Source organism: Siphateles boraxobius, unplaced genomic scaffold (genome assembly GCF_051911475.1).
Source record: "Siphateles boraxobius isolate OS27281-9 unplaced genomic scaffold, OSU_SipBor_1 12, whole genome shotgun sequence".
In the NCBI taxonomy this organism is placed as follows: Eukaryota; Metazoa; Chordata; class Actinopteri; order Cypriniformes; family Leuciscidae; genus Siphateles; species Siphateles boraxobius.
Window position 1 is genome coordinate 26,983,512 of NW_027508722.1, and position 18,226 is coordinate 27,001,737.

The 18,226-nt window shown below is 40.6% G+C and overlaps 1 protein-coding gene across 20 annotated transcripts in view; it reads right to left on the bottom strand.

Moving 5' to 3' along the window:
* The window catches only part of snap91a (synaptosome associated protein 91a), a 74,040-nt gene extending 56,517 nt beyond the window's left edge, over nucleotides 1-17,523 (bottom strand). For all 20 annotated transcript variants that reach the window (XR_013197246.1, XR_013197224.1, XR_013197257.1 and 17 more), the window contains exon 1: nucleotides 16,706-17,523. Coding sequence is in view for 12 of the 20 variants with exons in the window: in XM_077217012.1 (XP_077073127.1) it covers nucleotides 16,706-16,835 (130 nt within the window). In the remaining 8 variants the exon portion in view is untranslated. The remainder of the gene's footprint in view (nucleotides 1-16,705) is intronic.
* Nucleotides 17,524-18,226: the final 703 nt, after the last annotated feature.

An 18,226-nucleotide genomic window follows, 5' to 3' on the forward strand; every position in this document is an offset into this window, starting at 1 on the left:
CGCGTGCATGATCGTTTTTTTCATTATGCAGAAAACGGGAGGGAGGGGCGAGCTAACTTGGTTTGTTTGGGATCTCGCTTCAAACACAAACAGAAGTGACGTCACCCACAATCACTGATACAACCTTTAATCATAAAAAGATAATAAAACAAGATATTAATATCATATACATTGTTTGGCCATAGCACTTTAAGAACTGTTCAGTAAGTTCATTACCTATCAAAATGTGTTATCTGTAAAATGTTTAATTTAAGGTTATTTTAAATAAAACTATAGCAAGTAGAAATACAAGATTATAACATGAAAATGACCAATATATTGATACTAACACACACACATATTTTATTTAAATAAGGACACGCTATTAAAATACACCTTAAACCTTTTTAATACAAATTATATATATGTAAACTATATATAATTGGCAAAAAGTTTAAGTCGTTTACATTATATTTCACTTATGTGGAAATTTTCACTTCCCCCACCACAATTTAAAAAAAAAAAAAATTAAAATACTTATTGTTTTCCTTGTGTTTGACCCATAAAACCTTAAAAAATTAGCTTATAAAACCAAATTTTAGATACAGGGAAATTTCACAATTTTCAAATCCAATTTTTATACCACAGCAAAAACTACTAGCCTATCTAATATAGCCTAGCTAAATCTCAAATATTATTAAAGACAATTAATAGCCAATTATAAAATAAGAACAAATAATAGCAATCGCAAAGCAAATAGCAAAGCAGAGATTCAAATGATATAAACTGATTTTCAGGAAGGTCTAACAGTAGTTTTCAGGTACAGAAATTGAATAAAGTAATTAAATGTAAAATAACACTGCATAGGCTAGTCTTCACTGTATAAATTAAATATATACTAATCCTTATTAAAGTTACAAAAGGTATTCAGTCAAGAACCATGAGTGATTTTTTTTCTTTGTCCTTTGTTGTTGATTAACATCAACAGCACAGAGCAGGTCTATTAGTCTGCTGTCACTTTAAGACCTAATGCAATATTCTCTTTCACATGCGTTATATTTCTGAACTATTTACGTTCACTTAAGACATAATGACTAAATGTTTTTTTTAGTCCGGACAAAACGAACAAAAAAAAAGTGTGAACACACCCTGAGAAGTGGCTTTCTGAGCTCATGCCTCAGATGTGTGTGCACACAAACTTCTCACACAGTGTGTGAGTTTACCAAATAGATTTTGCGTCTTCTTGCACTTGAATATTTAAAATCACAAGGCTTAAAAACGCTTGAATGATACACTTTCAGGACGATGCAGCTAAGGCCCACTGTCCGTCAACTGTCCCGAGCGTTGTTCACACTGGCCCAGGGCCATCTTTATTGTCGAGCCCTGCACTCACTTGATTGTTCCCATGTGTATCTTTAGACATTACTTTTAATTATAAACAAGAACTCACCAATCAATACCTGGTTGCACTGATCGATGCTAGACACAGGGCAATGTAAATATATAGGCTAACAATACACAAGAGCAAACCTGATAACAAGACAACTGAACAGGAACCAATCATACACAGCCCACAAAATTTCAAAATAGAAGACTACATGAGAACACAATAAAGACTCAAAAACGGCATACTAATAATCAGAAAATTAATATTCTAATAATTAAATGCACAATCTGATACTACAAATAGTCACACTACAGATCCTAGTATTGGAGTGCTACAATGTATAGTGCTTGTGTAGTGTTACACAGCATGCTCTGAATGTGACTTGGTGAGTTCTGACCAGGTTTGAGTCCAGTTACTTGCAGAGAATGTCAAATTAAGTGAACCGTACTTGTAAGTGCATTCTTTGTTAGTTATAGAACCAGAATTGTGAGTAATATGTGGATTATGTGAGTTACATTGTTGAATTCTCTAGTCCCAGAAGCTATATTTTCTCTGTATTACTTTGTGATATCACAAAAACATATATTTTTTGAGAAATTATTGGATGTCATAGGATGCTTTTGTAATATATATTATAAATATCATGTGACAGTTGTTCAGAGTCCCATTGTAAACCTGTACAATGATGTGGCCAGCTAGAAGCATGTTTCTTAGCATGCTAAATTGCATTACTCTCTCCACTTTGCCTTTCATAACAAGTGATAATATCCTTATGAGCTAGCCTTTAAATAACCTTAATGGTGTATTTATCTTGTTAATTAGACCAGTTTTAATATTTTTGCATATCTTTACCAACATTCCCCTTGTCCAAAGATCCTATGCAACTAGCAGCTTGTTTTTACTGTAATAACATTTTCGCCAAGTCCATTCAACAGAGCTATGCAAACTGATGAGCACGTTAAAGGTAGAGTGTTTAAAGGAACACTCCACCATTTTTTTAAATAGGGCTTATTCACAGCCTCCCCTACATTAAGATACCTGGGCAAAAGCATTTTTGTCTCAGTGCATGCATTGTCTTAGTTTGGGTGTGCTGACGCTAGCTTAGCTTAGCATAATGAATGGAATCCCATGTTGTCAGGTAGCATGTCTTGAGTAAAAGTGATAAAAAACAAAAGAAAAAAAAAACCTAATTACTTCTTGTGGCTTACGTATTCACAACAAGTACAAATAGCAATGCAGATTAAGACTAGGCGATTTCCTAGGCAGATATTGACTTGGAACTATATTAGGGTGAATCAAGGGGGAAGCACTGCTACTTGGGCGCAGTACATATCACGCAACAGCTGAAATCCCCCAACTTCCATCAACATACCGGCGTGAATATTAGCTGTCTTATTTTTCAGAGTTTTCAGAAGAGGAGCTGCGTGCAATGGAAATATACCGACAGAAGGAGGTTGCGATCGCTCAACAGCCTGAGGACGTAAGGATGAGGCCAATTTTTTCACAGGTAACGATAACAGCGAATTTTTTTTCAATCATGTTGTTCATGCTAAACAGGTTGAACTCAACATGAGGTTATAATAGATGAGGCAATTTGAACCATACTCTATATACAGCTTCTCACCATCTATCTTACAACTGAAAAAAGACACAGATTCACGCAAGTAAGCGTAATAAAAGACAACTTACATGTGACCTTTTTTCTGCCTGTTCTTTGAAAATGGATGGGACGGCCTTATCCTTCAGACGTAGTCTTTCTGGTCCTATATAGCATTTTTTCAACATAATCCTCTGGTGTAAAATGCTCTTCGCAAACACGAAACTGGCTAATTTTGTAGTGAGGTGTTGAAGTACAGATATCCAGAGCAGCAAGCCATCGATTTCTCAGTTCTACATTCGGTGGAAGTCTGTGAAACATTACATTCGTGTATGTCCTTTGCTCGTTCTCATAACCTTTGCAGGTAATTACAATGTTTGCTGTAACTTCTCAAACTAAACACAATCCAAAAGCGAAGATACTCAGTGTATGTACTGCGCCCAAGTAGCAGTGCTTCGCCTGTGATTCATCCTAATATAGTCCCAATTCAATATCTGCCTAGGAAATCACCTAGTCTTAATCTGAATTGCTATTTGTACTCGTTGTGAATACGCAGACCACAAGAAGTAATTAGGTGTTTTTTTGTTTGTTTTTTTATCACTTTTACTCATGACATGCTACTTGACAACATAGGATTCCATTCATTATGCTAAGCTAAGCTAGCGTCGGCGTTGCCAAACTAAGACAATGCATGCACTGAGACAAAAATGCTTTTGCCCACCTATCTTAATGTAGGGGAGACTGAATAAGCCCTATTTCAAAAAACGGTGGAGTGTTCCTTTAAGTAAAATGAGAGCTGAATGAGTGTGCTGAATATTTGTGTGTTTGAGAGCAAAAACAGCCATATTCCGCTGCACATGAATGGAGCATGAAAAGCTCTCTTTATTTATAGTCCTATCCCTGGAGCAAAAAAAAAAAAAAACTGAGAGATTGCCCATGTGCCCTCACTGGCAAGCAGCGTGGCGACATAGCATCCAAGAAGAAACCAGCGTAAACCAGCCTGTACAGGACAATATCTTCCTTTCTGTAGTGCAGACGTGAGCTTATATCATGCTTATATATCATGCATATATATATATATATATATATATATATGAACGATTAAAGCAATTGTTAGAAAACCTAACAACCATTGAAGGAAATATTTTCACATTTTACAAATAGTACTTCAGTAAATCACCCATTAACTTGAAGTCAATTTGCTAATAATGTTAAAAAACAGTCTAATGACGAGCCTGCTCTTTAGCAACCATATAAACATTCAGGCCGGTTACTCAATAGTTCACTTGAGTTCACTACTCAAAAGTGCTTAATGTGTTGAAGTGTGATTCAATTAAAAGGTTTTTACATTAAAATCAATCCAACTGGACCCTATTTATCATTTATAATGGATAAAATCAAGTCTTGCCCTACATTTTTATTTCAACTCTGAAATGCATAAAATAATAAATCTAAATAATGTCGGCACTCTTTTGCTCCCAAACATATTTTTTTAATCTTTTCCCCAAAAACACTTTATCACACTAAACTGTGTTAAAATTTCTCATCTTTTTGGAGAGAAGATTAATCATCATTTTAGGGAGCAACTGTCATGAGTCTGGTAGTCTCCTGTCTCCCTCTTCTGGTCACACACACCCATTACCTCACGCACCTTCAGTACTCTCAGCTGTTTCTAGTTATACCCTCATTACACTCACTCCTTCACACCTGTTCTCTCTTCTCCCTGATTGTTTGTGCTATTTCCTGCTCTCCCTTTTCCCTGTTTCTTTGCCAGATTATTACATTCTCTACACATGCAAGAGACAACTTACTACCTGCTGCATCCATCCTGTCTGAGTCCTGTCCGAGTCCTGTCCGAGTCTTGTCCGTGTTCTATCCGCCATCCAGTCTGGCTCAGGTCGGTCTTTTATTTGTTCTCTATTAATCTCTGCTCTACACTCTGTCCAGCCCGCCTGCTGCAGACGAACGCCCAGAGCATTCATCTCTACTATCTGTAGTACGCTCATTCTCTCGAGGGGATCAGAGAACAGCGTCCGCCGGTTCCTGTTCACAGACTGTTTGCTGCTGTCTACTTTAAGGAGAGACTCTATTATTTTCGTTATTGGAGCGCCAGCATCTACGGCTACCTTTCTGTTGTTTATCTTGAGGGATTTTTCTGTTGGACTGAGTTTATCTCTCGCTATTAAAGAGACTGTTATCTGCAAATCGCTTTTGGGTCTTACCTTTCCACATTACAGAATAATCTGGCCAAACATGGACCCAGCGAACACGAGCCCGATTCATACAGCCGTTGAACTGCAAGGAGCCATGCTTGGCAAACATGATGAGGAGATTACCGCTGCACGTCACGCGGTTCAGACACTGACTGCCCAACTCACTGATCTGTCTCTACAGGTGCAGCAGCTCAGGTGGGATCCTCCGGTTCCTCCAAGGTCATCAGAAGCACCAGAGCCCAGAGTAAATAACCCCCCATGTTATGCCGGTGAGCCCACTCAGTGTCGTTCGTTTCTCACGCAGTGTGAGGTTGTTTTCTCCCTTCAGCCGACTACTTACTCGAGGGAGCGAGCCCGGGTGGCTTACGTCCTCTCCCTCTTGACCGGACGCGCTCGTGAGTGGGGCACCGCCGCCTGGGAAGCTGAGGTAGAATTTACCACTTGTTTTGATTTATTCAAGGAAGAGATGATACGTGTGTTCGACCGTTCTGCTCATGGTGAGGAGGCGTCTCGCATCCTTTCATCTCTCCGCCAGGGAAGACGGACTGTTGTGGATTATTCTATTGAATTCCGCACCCTGTCAGCCACCTGTGGATGGAATGAGCCAGCTCTTGTCGCACGTTTCTTAGAGGGGCTGAGTGCAAACGTCAAGGATGAGGTAATCGCCCGCGAACTCCCTACCCGTCTTAACCCTCTCATCGAGTTAGCCATCCGTGTAGAGAAGCGGTTTGATCTCCGCCGTCGCACCAGAGGATCGGATTCCTTCACTCAACCGGCTGTTTCGACTATCTCCGCTCATCTTTCCACCAACCCAGAGCCAGAACCTATGCAGCTTGGTGGTCTCCGCATTTCTGCCAAGGAAAGGGAACGCCGCGTCATCAATCGTCTTTGCATGTATTGCGGGGCGGCCAACCATTATGTTTCTACATGTCCGGTAAAAGCCAGCGCTTGCCAGTAGAGGAGGGATTACTGGCGAGCGCTACCTCTCTGATCTCTCCATCGAAGTCATGCACCATCATTCCTGTAATCCTGCACTGGTCTGACTCCTCCGTTTCTTGTAACGCTTTGATAGACTCTGGTGCTGAGGGGAACTTCCTTGACGAGACTTGGGCACTTAAACAAGGTATTCCTCTGAAGAGACGCGAGGAGGCCACTCCTCTTTTTGCCCTAGATGGTAGTTCCCTTCCTGAGGTTCATCTGCATTCCATTCCCTTATCTCTCACTGTGTCAGGCAACCATCACGAGTCTCTTTCTTTTTTAATTTTTCACTCCCCTTATTCCCCAGTTGTAGTAGGACACCCCTGGCTAGTTAAACACAACCCTCACATTGACTGGTCCAATAATAATATCCTCTCATGGAACCTGTCTTGTCATGTCGAATGTCTATTGTCTGCTAATCCTCCTGTTTCCCCCGTCTCTGTGTTTCAGGAGGAGCCGGGTGATTTGACTGGGGTTCCGGAGGAGTATCACGATTTGCGGGCGGTCTTCAGTCGTTCCAGGGCCACTTCTCTCCCTCCTCACCGTCCCTATGATTGCAGTATTGATCTTCTTCCCGATACCACGCCACCCCGCGGCAGGCTTTTTTCCTTGTCTGCTCCCGAGCGCGGCGCGCTAGAGAAATACCTTTCTGAGTCGCTTCGCGCTGGTACCATAGTTGCTTCCTCCTCCCCAGCCGGCGCAGGTTTTTTCTTTGTTAAAAAGAAAGACGGCTCTTTGCGCCCCTGTATTGACTATAGGGGTCTCAATGACATCACCGTTAAGAATCGCTATCCCTTGCCGCTGATGTCATCCGCCTTTGAGTTGTTGCAGGGGGCAAAGGTCTTCACTAAATTGGATCTGCGTAATGCATACCACCTTATTCGCATTAAACAGGGAGACGAATGGAAGACTGCGTTTAATACCCCGTTAGGTCACTTCGAATATCGGGTTCTTCCGTTCGGGCTGGTAAACGCTCCCGCTGTCTTCCAAGCCTTAATTAATGACGTCCTAAGAGATATGCTTAATGTCTTCGTCTTTGTGTATCTTGACGACATTTTGATCTTCTCCCCCTCTCTCCAGGTTCACGTACAACACGTACGCCGAGTCCTTCAGCGCCTTTTAGAGAATCGTCTTTTTGTGAAGGCGGAGAAATGTACCTTTCACGCTCGATCAGTCACCTTTCTCGGCTCCGTTATTTCGGCAGAGGGCATTGGTATGGATCCCACTAAAGTGCAGGCGGTCACCGATTGGCCAGTTCCTGATTCTCGTGTGGCGCTTCAGCGTTTTCTTGGCTTTGCGAATTTCTATCGCCGTTTCATACGTAACTTTAGTCAAGTAGCTGCGCCCCTTACTGCTCTCACTTCTGTCAAGTCGCGTTTTAAATGGTCAGAGTCTGCTCAAGAGGCTTTCGATCATTTAAAGTCACTATTTACATCCGCCCCCATTCTTGTGACACCAGAGATTACTAGACAATTTGTGGTCGAGGTCGATGCGTCTGAGGTAGGCGTCGGAGCCATTCTTTCCCAGCGCGTTGCTGCGGACGGCAAGATTCACCCTTGTGCTTTCTTTTCACACCGTCTCTCGCCCGCGGAACGCAACTATGATGTCGGTAATCGGGAACTACTCGCCATCCGTTTGGCTTTGGGTGAGTGGCGACAGTGGTTAGAGGGGTCCACCGTTCCATTTGTTGTCTGGACTGACCATAGAAACCTAGAATACATCCGCTCCGCTAAGCGTCTAAACGCCCGACAGGCACGCTGGGCTTTGTTTTTTGGTCGTTTCGATTTCACGATTTCCTACCGCCCAGGTTCTAAGAACATAAAACCCGACTCTCTCTCTCGCCTCTTCGATTCCACAGACGTCCCCTCGACTCCCGAGGTGATCGTTTCGCCAAGTCGAGTTATTGGTGCTGCTATCTGGGGAATCGAGAGACTAGTTAAGCGCGCTCTGTCCCGCTCCGTCGCTCCGCGTAACGTTCCTAAGAATCTTCTTTTTGTTCCTGTTACTACTCGTATGGCAGTACTTCAGTGGGCTCACTCCTCTAAATTGACTGTCCACCCCGGCGTTAGGGGCACACTCTCTACCGTTCGTCAACGATTTTGGTGGCCCACTCTCGAACGAGATGCTCGACGCTTCATTGCCTCGTGCACCGTTTGCGCACAGACTAAGTCTAGTAATTCTCCACCAGCTGGTCTCCTTAGACCTCTTCCTATTCCGTCTCGTCCGTGGTCTCATGTCGCTCTTGACTTTATTACTGGTCTTCCCTCGTCGGCCAATAATACCGTCATCCTGACCGTCGTGGATCGATTTTCTAAAGCCGCACACTTCATTCCTCTCGCTAAACTTCCCTCTGCCAAAGAAACAGCCCAGATAATGGTCACTCACGTGTTCAGGATTCACGGTCTCCCTTCAGACGTCGTTTCGGATAGGGGTCCTCAATTCACCTCTCAGTTCTGGAGGGAGTTTTGTCGTTTAATCGGTGCGTCCGTCAGCCTCTCTTCTGGTTTTCACCCCCAGACTAACGGTCAGGCTGAACGCACCAACCAGATCGTCGGTCGTCTTCTGCGTAGCTTAGTCTTCCGCAACCCCTCAACTTGGGCCGAGCAACTGCCCTGGGCCGAGTATGCCCATAATTCTCTGCCGACGTCCGCTACTGGCCTTTCTCCGTTCCACTGCTGCTTAGGGTATCAGCCTCCTCTGTTCTCCTCTCAGGACGCTGATTCTAATTTGCCGTCTGTAAAGGCTTTCATCCAACGTTGTAAGCGCACCTGGAGAAGGGTTAGATCAGCCCTCTGTCGTTCGAGGGTTCGCACTCAGAGAGCCGCAAACAAGCGTCGTGTCAGGAGCCCTAGATATATTTGTGGCCAGAGAGTGTGGCTTTCCACCCTCAATTTGCCTCTCCAGGCCACTTCCCGCAAGCTGGCTCCTCGTTTCATCGGACCTTATCAAATTTCTAAGGTCATCAGTCCTGTCGCCGTCAGATTGAGACTTCCCCCTAATCTTCGTCGTGTTCACCCCGTTTTTCATGTCTCTTGCATCAAACCAGTCGTGCGCGCCCCTCCTCGCACCCCCCCTCCTCTCCCGCTTCGTGTCGAAGGAGCCCCTATTTACACCGTTCGCAAGCTCCTTGATATGCGTCGTCGGGGTCGTGGACACCAATTCCTAGTGGACTGGGAGGGGTATGGCCCTGAGGAGAGAAGCTGGATTCCCTCCCGGGACGTCCTGGACCGCTCGCTCATTGATGATTTCCTCCGTGCCCGCCAGGCCCCTCCCTTGGGAGCGCCAGGGGGCGCTCGTTGAGGGGGGGGGTACTGTCATGAGTCTGGTAGTCTCCTGTCTCCCTCTTCTGGTCACACACACCCATTACCTCACGCACCTTCAGTACTCTCAGCTGTTTCTAGTTATACCCTCATTACACTCACTCCTTCACACCTGTTCTCTCTTCTCCCTGATTGTTTGTGCTATTTCCTGCTCTCCCTTTTCCCTGTTTCTTTGCCAGATTATTACATTCTCTACACATGCAAGAGACAACTTACTACCTGCTGCATCCATCCTGTCTGAGTCCTGTCCGAGTCCTGTCCGAGTCTTGTCCGTGTTCTATCCGCCATCCAGTCTGGCTCAGGTCGGTCTTTTATTTGTTCTCTATTAATCTCTGCTCTACACTCTGTCCAGCCCGCCTGCTGCAGACGAACGCCCAGAGCATTCATCTCTACTATCTGTAGTACGCTCATTCTCTCGAGGGGATCAGAGAACAGCGTCCGCCGGTTCCTGTTCACAGACTGTTTGCTGCTGTCTACTTTAAGGAGAGACTCTATTATTTTCGTTATTGGAGCGCCAGCATCTACGGCTACCTTTCTGTTGTTTATCTTGAGGGATTTTTCTGTTGGACTGAGTTTATCTCTCGCTATTAAAGAGACTGTTATCTGCAAATCGCTTTTGGGTCTTACCTTTCCACATTACAGCAACAGTGTGTCGACATCATGTTGGGTAATTTATATATTTTAGTTTTGTGCACCTGTATTTATGGATGCACCAATATTATTAGCAACCTAGCCGATTCCGATAAGTCAATAATTATTTTAATTTTAAGGCCAATTATCAATAAATGCACAATTTAAAAATATATTAATATTAATTTGTCTAAATAAACAAAACAAAAAAAACACAAAAGATCTATCATGCAAACACATTTTATGTTGACTGAGCATCTCAACATCAGATAAACATGAATGTGCTATTATAATCTCAGTGCTCTATTTTACCTCTCCAACTAATCTGCAGTCCCTTGACCTATTCTAACCCCCTTCCCCTTTGGAAAAACCTAATCTCAATCTCCAGCATGACATGTATAATATCAATCGGTTATGACTTCTCTAATGTGAGAATTAGTAGAATCCTGTGTGGACTAATCTCTAATGGCAGACCTGGTCCAGGCCCTTGCACCCTGATCTGTCTCTTAAAGGCTCCTGGGGTCCCGGCAGTCAGATTACACAGGAACAAATCTCTCTTGCATTATTCATGGCACAGCGGTGTACTAACAGCACCCATTGATGCCATGTACACTACTGCCAGTGTGATTGTAGCCTAATTAACCAGGCGACAAATTTAGCACTTTCACCACTAAGCAAACAGCACTACAAACATCTGCGCAATGAATGGATAGAAGAGTATCTCTCTCGCTACACTCGAATGCAAATATGTGCTTGTAGGAGTAGCACAAATGACTCATTTCAAAATTTTAAATTAGCACACACAATGACTAATGCACAATGAATACTGCTTCAAGGACGCAGTGACCTCTAAGTCAGCTGTGTGTGGGGGGAAGGGTGCTGGAAAAATGAGAATAGACAGAATATAAGAATAGAAGGAGGTGTAAGTTCAGTTTTTGAGGGGCTGTCCCTGTCCAAGGTGCTGAAAACACTCTGCCACTATGCTTTGTCGTGATTGGCCAAAAGCCGCATTTTGATACTGTGACATCACAGCAATGCTGATTTCTCTTGCTGAGTGACATCAGTGCCGCACAGCTTTCACTCTCTTACTTTCACACACTGCAGACAGAGTATCGCCAACACTGCAGCATTTGATTTGTAGAAAGAGACAGACAAAAAGAGCAAGCTAGAGAGAGACAAACAGGAAGGGATAAAAAGAAAGAAAATGAGAAGGATAGAGTGAGACTGATTCACAGAGACACACTTAAAAATGCATTTAAGCCAGGGATGCATTATTTTCTGTAGAATAATGTGGCGAATTTAAAGTATTTTGTAAGCTAATATAAGTTTTACTTATTAAGCTGTAGGAGAAGCTTCTTAAATCAGCACCTTGGTTGAAATTACACCCTGGTGGCCTCAATAGCCTCTTCATTTTTCTTGTGACACTCAGATGAATGATTTCCTCCTCAAGTCCCTACCGTTTAGCTGCGAGTCAGTCATATATCTCCCTACGGCCTTCAGACAAAATGTATCTTTATCATTACACTGCTGATGATTGAAACTCAAGTGTGAGTTTGAGCTTGACACTCTGCCCAGTTTGTCTGACCCCACATGGACATTCTACCCGCAGTCAACAAAAATAGCATCAACAAAGACTGCCGAACCAGATGCCTTTGAATATGTTTCATTCCTTGATTGTTTGACTCATCTATAAATATAGTTCAACAGCACTGGGACTTTTCTCAGTTTGTGTTTGTCACCATTCTTTTCAGTTTAGCTTTAGTTTCATTTTCATTAACTTTTAATTTGTTTCTCTTCAGTTACCTGTTACGTGTGTTCTAGTTTCCCGCCACTAATCTGTTTTCATGGATATTCATTTAAGGAGTACACCTGTCTGTAATCAGTTAATTGTATCTTTGCATTTAAGTTCTTTAGTTCACATTAATTGTCTGTTTTTTCCCCGTGTGTTTATGCTTGTACGCTGTCTCACATTTGTGGATGAAATAACTTTGTTTGACTGTTTAAATAAAAACAATTCTAATTGAAACTTCTACATCTTCTTTGGACTGAAACCTGACATTATTACTCCGCCTTTTTTGTCAGTCTGTCCATTATTGGTGGTGATGGTTTAGTGACTCTGTAGGTTACACCAGTATATGGTGACAAGTGACTGTCTTTATGAGTAATTCATTGGAATCATTCATTCAACCAATTTGTTTAAATGCTGTATCATTTGAGAAAGAAACAAGTGGCTGTCTTTTTAGGGCGTTGAATCATACACTCAAACGAACATTGGCTGTGTCCAAACTTCTGTCCACACTAAAATCATAAATCACTAAAAGGCAGCATAATATTTAATGATCTACAGCAAATTAGAGAGAGCTTTGGTGATAACTAAGCAAATATTTAATTACAATAATTACATCAAAATTGGAAAAAGTTGGTCCAAAATGTACATTTAAACACATACTGACCACCTACCACAACTTTCAGACGCCATATTTATTTTTTAGCTCAACTGTCATGGAATGGAATGCACAGGATTCTGGGATATCAAAGCCAGTGAAGGTCACATCTATGCTGCCTTTAAAAATGACCAGATTCGGACGTGTCTTGTTACCTTCACATGCAACATTTTTCAGCTTTTGGCCGCAGCCATTGATTCATTCAACTAAACTTTTTGCGAAATTTGACCTCACATGAAATTCTCCATGATCGCATGGATTCCTACCAGGGACAATTCGAGGATTTCAATATTATGGGGGCTCAGCCCCCAATGAGGGCATGATAAAAAAAACAAAAAAACATTTAATATATTGTTTGCATACTACGGTAGGCAGTAACAATACATAAAGTTGGTTCTATGCTACTTCATTTTTATTTATCATTTTAAATAACCAGATCATATTCATTCAAATTAATTTAGTATATAGAAAAAAACTTATATTACTGTAATTACCTAGGTTACCAATATGCTTATAGAGTAAAGGGATTTGTGTTTTTTTATGTCACTGAATTATAGAAGTAGCAAATTTATATAGATTAATGTGCTGTTATTTTCTATTTAAAAAAAATAACAGCACATTAATCTATATAAATTTGCTACTTCTATAATTCAGTGACATCAAAAAACACAAATCCCTTTACTCTATAAGCCTAATAAATGTGTCACAATCAACTTTTGGGTCATTATTTACAGTGCTTAGCATAAGTGAATACACCCATGCTAAAGTTGACTAAAAAGAGGAATAAAACAATCATCTTTTGGAAATTGATCTTCATGCCTTTATTAAAAAAATGAGGAAAAATCCAACCTTAAAGGACACCAATTTTCTTTGTGAATGAATAATGTATCATAAATAAATAAATGTTTTCCTTAAAATACAGGGTGAATAAGTCAGGACACCCCTATGTTAAATTCCCATAGAGACAGGCAGAGTTTTATTTTTAAAGGCCAGTTATTTCATGGATCCAGGATAATATGCATCCTGATAAAGTTCCCTTGGCCTTTGGAATTAAAATATCCCCACATCATCACACACCCTTCACCATACCTAGAGATTGGGATGGTTTTATTTCAGTTAGCCTAATAGCTAGTATGATTTGCATTGAGAGATGATCTTATGGAAAGTATCCCATGCCAATCTCTAGGTATGGTGAAGGGTATGTGATGATGTGAGGCTATTTTAATTCCAAAGGTGGAACGTCCTAATTAGTGCAACGTCCATAGTTAATGCAATGAACTACACTTGTGGTTACTGCTAACACACCTGTGTGAACTTGAGGGGAAATTGCTTGATGTATTCACTAAAATCAACTTGGGACCTGTTGGAAAGATGTACTTGCAAGGTAGGCTAGTTAGTTCTTTTCTGTTGAAGTGAGAAAAGCTCTAGCATAATTGTTTTGTTCGCAGATGCTAGTTGTTTGTATATTCCATTATCTAATGCAGAGACACTCAAGATAATTTTAGTGTTGCTTAAATGCTATTTTACTAGTTTTGGATCATGGCTACTGCTGCTTCTGGTAGACAGTTCCAAACACAGGCCTGATACAATGAAGCCTTTATTATCCCTGAAATATGTTGGGTAAAAAAAAACATCTGTGCAGTTTCCCCAGTCACAGGACATAAAGTTGAGGTGATGCGATGTTTAAACATCTTAGTGGGGGGTTGGAAATGTCCGAAATGAGATAAAACAAGAAGTGTCTTTATCAGACGTTTCCTCCGTCCTCAAAAAATGTAACGAAAAAGTAATCCACAGTACAAAATAAAACAACACAAATTTTATGAAATATGACATTATAAGTGTATAAATCTGACTGTATAAAAACTGATTTTTAAGTGACACTGTCCAACGGTGACACCATCGGTTAAAGTTACATTGAGAAGCAGCATCTCCTCGACTCCCATGAGCGCACTGAGTTTTAAGAAACCCCCTAAAGCGTGCGGCGGGTTTGGTAATGGGCAACTGAGAATGAATGCGGGAAAGTCACGTTGTCTGATTGAATAATTGTTTTAATGTGATAATTATTTAAAAAAATAAGTCAACAACTCACCCACTTAGATATCACCGCTTTGTCACAGCATATTCAAACTTGAAATGACTTTGGAAACACAATCTTGAGGAGTTTTAGTGAGCAATCAGTTTGGAGAAATAAATTTGTTATTGCATTCTTATAGTTATTGTTTTGAAATAAATGTAAACTTGATTTGAAATATCCTTGTTTTTAATAGATAGAACATTAATTGCATTGTTAATGTAAAAAAACATTTTAGAATTGTATTGGTTGTTGTTTTCTTGGTAGTCTAAGTAATGTTTATTTATTTAACCTGAAAAAGTGTCAACATTAAGTGTAACTGGAATGTGAATTTACATTAAAAAATAACTTTGTCTCCTAATTTCTGAACATCACTGCATGCCACTTATCTTTATGCACTAATTCAACAGCACAATCCACCTAGAAGGTCTGCCCCCTTCCTGCTGTTCAATCTGAGACTATTCTGTTTCAATTCAATGTGTTATGTCCATGTAACAAAATGCAAGTTGATTTCATTGTTAATTTCTGATTTTGTTTTAAATACCAAAATACTAAAAATGACAATTAAGTACACATAAGATCTGAAAAGTCAAGACAAGCGACATTATGTTACCGAAATGAGTGTACATTACAAAATGGGAGGTGAACTAATGAGTCAGCACATTAAAGAGATTGCTGGCATGTCGACTGAATGCTGAGTGCTGCTGCATACAAAATAATACTGAATGGGTTAAAAACTATAAATAAACTGTATTCATCACATATAAATAACTATTCATCACAGGAAGATTACTCTTATCTCTATTGCTTATCTCTGCTTTAATTGATGTGTTCTGATTACCCATGGTCCTCTGAGACAGATGTGGGAGTGTCACAGTACTGAGGACACCTGCCACAAACACAGACCTTTTGTGATGCTGATCAGAACCATTTGAAAGCTATTGATTTAAGAACCATGATTCTGAGAGATTTATGTGCCATATTTCAATGAGACACTTTACATTTCAGCATGAGCCATTTGTAAAATCTTTTCAAATACTAGCTATATTTACTTTCAATATCAAATGCAGCGGTTGTTGAATTTAGCAGTTTGCTTGTCTGTGTCCAACTTCTACCAATTCTTTTTACAACTAGAGGTCTGAGTAAACAACATGCATATATGTCATGCAAATCTGTTTTTTCCCCTACATGACACACAATAAGACATTGAGTTTTAATCTTTCATAGAATATCAAATGCTCCACTTAATGTTCTTGATGACATCATCACCTTTGACCTACAGAGGCATGTATAATTCAGCAGAGGTTAATCTGAGAGGCAATGAAAGTGTACTGGAGCTGCCGAAACAATTCCTGGTCACATGCTACTCAACCTCACCTGAAGATTGATTACTTTAGCCTTCCTAGCATGCTATCAACACTGAGTAATGTACAGTAACTTACAGACTCACAGTTAGTAGAAAAAAGTTTCTAGAGCACATATACATATGGGTTAGTCTATAGGCTACTGCTGAAAATCTATATTCTCCTACCTATATTGCACATGATAGACTGATTTTCAGTGATATGTACATGTAGGCTACATTTTATAGATATACTGTAATTGTATTGTCTAATAGGTTTGCATATCTATCTACAGATAGATAGATAGATAGATAGATAGATAGATAGATAGATAGATAGATAGATAGATAGATGCATTCCATTTCATACCAAATAAATGGCTTTCCAAACAAATGACTTGGAAATGTGAGATAAATAGTCTGTTTCCTTTCAAGCCATACAGTGGATGGAAGCCATGTTCTCCTTTCATTCTAGTGTCTCTCTGCTTAGTGACAGACACACTGTGAAATGAGGGCCCATTAGTCACAGAGCAATTTCATATCTCCATTCCACAATACTGACACCAAAACAGCACCACAGACCTTTCTAACCAATCCAGTGGTGTTTGATGACCTTTGAGGAATGATGATGGGCAAAGTGGGTAAACCATTATGTGTATAGCTGAACAGATGGTGTAGGTAGCCTATATTTGATAGACATAAACTAGGCAGAGAAAAGTGTAATCTTAAACTGAACCAACTTACATTCGAGATGCTTCTTTTTAGGTGCCATCACCTCGTGCGTGGTCGCTTTACACACCGCACGAGACACCTCAGATCCCGTGAGGCTGTACTGCGCCGCGGCGATGCGGTCCGTCAAAGTCTGACCCGACATCTTTCTTCTCTCGCGGAATAAAACGCCCTTACTCCCGTATAAAGAGACGCGTCGAGTTGGCGTCCAAAAGGATGAGGCCCGTTAAAATTGATTCGCGGCCACAATTTGCAATATTAATATGATGTTATTGTTATCAAGATGAAATCTTTAGCATGGATGATGAGCTATGGACATACCTAAGGTAATACTTAAACATACAGAGCTAGACTCCGTGTTTACTAAAATATAAATTTCAGGTCAACGCCTGCGCTGTGCTATTCCCCTCGTGGGGATGCGGGAGATGCGTAACGACTATTTCAACCGCAAATAGTTATTAAAAAGAGAAAACGGTGAGCTTGAATGTTATAAAATACAATTTATATAAAGTACTAAAGGATTGTACTCGTTATTTCCACTTTGTATTGGAAGAGGCTGTTAACGATGATGCTCGGCTCGAACAGTCGTCCTTCTCTCCTCCTCCAGATCAAGGATTAATCTTCCCGACAAACCCCGCTGGATGTGCTGTCACCCAAACCTTCAAACGGCTTGCGTTGTTCTCCTCATCTCTAAAAGACGGTCTCCCTACTTTTTGTTCACCCTGTGGCTATGTCCAGTTTCGGACAATTGCTGAACGAGGAGGATGAAACGCAGCGATAACGGGAAGCCGCGGTCCCTGATGGACTCAATATTTATTTATTTTTCCTATCACTCCGCCCCCACGTATGAGTCAGGTCACACGTCATTAAAACCCCAGATTGCGTTTTACTATCCTGCGCCCCATGTAAATGTGCTGTTTTATTACTATGGTAACCGGAGGAGGGGATTTTGATTCCTCTTGAAGGATTGGATCTTTTCAGGCAGTCAGTTCACCCTAAAGATCCGTTCAGTGGCTGCTATTCGTGATTAAAATTTGCTTGTCTACAACAAAGGACTGTTCATGAATGTTATTTCAAGTTTCTCAACTTCTTGATATGACCTTTATTAGGCAATAAACACAACAATGTCATAAAAATAAAATTAACTGTCTGGTACTGTTCGCGTGTAGTTAAAAAATAAAATGACCGATTTTTATAAATTATTGTACTAAATTTTAGTTCGATAATGTTTTTTTATGTAATATTTTGTATTTTTAGGGAATTGTATGTTACTAAATTGTATTTATGCAGTAGTTAAAAGTTTTAAAAAAGTGAACTTGAAAAAAGTTATAAAATTTTCCATTGTCATAAAGTATGCACAAAATACTAGTTTTCAGTTTTTGTATGAAATATATATTTTCCAAAACACGTTTTATCCTAAAACTGTAAGAAAAACCAGAGCCATAAATCTAAATAAACTGTTCTAAATTTGAGGTTGATATATCAAAATACTATGTGCTTTCAGTAAGAATTAGCGTGGGCGCAGTACCAAATATT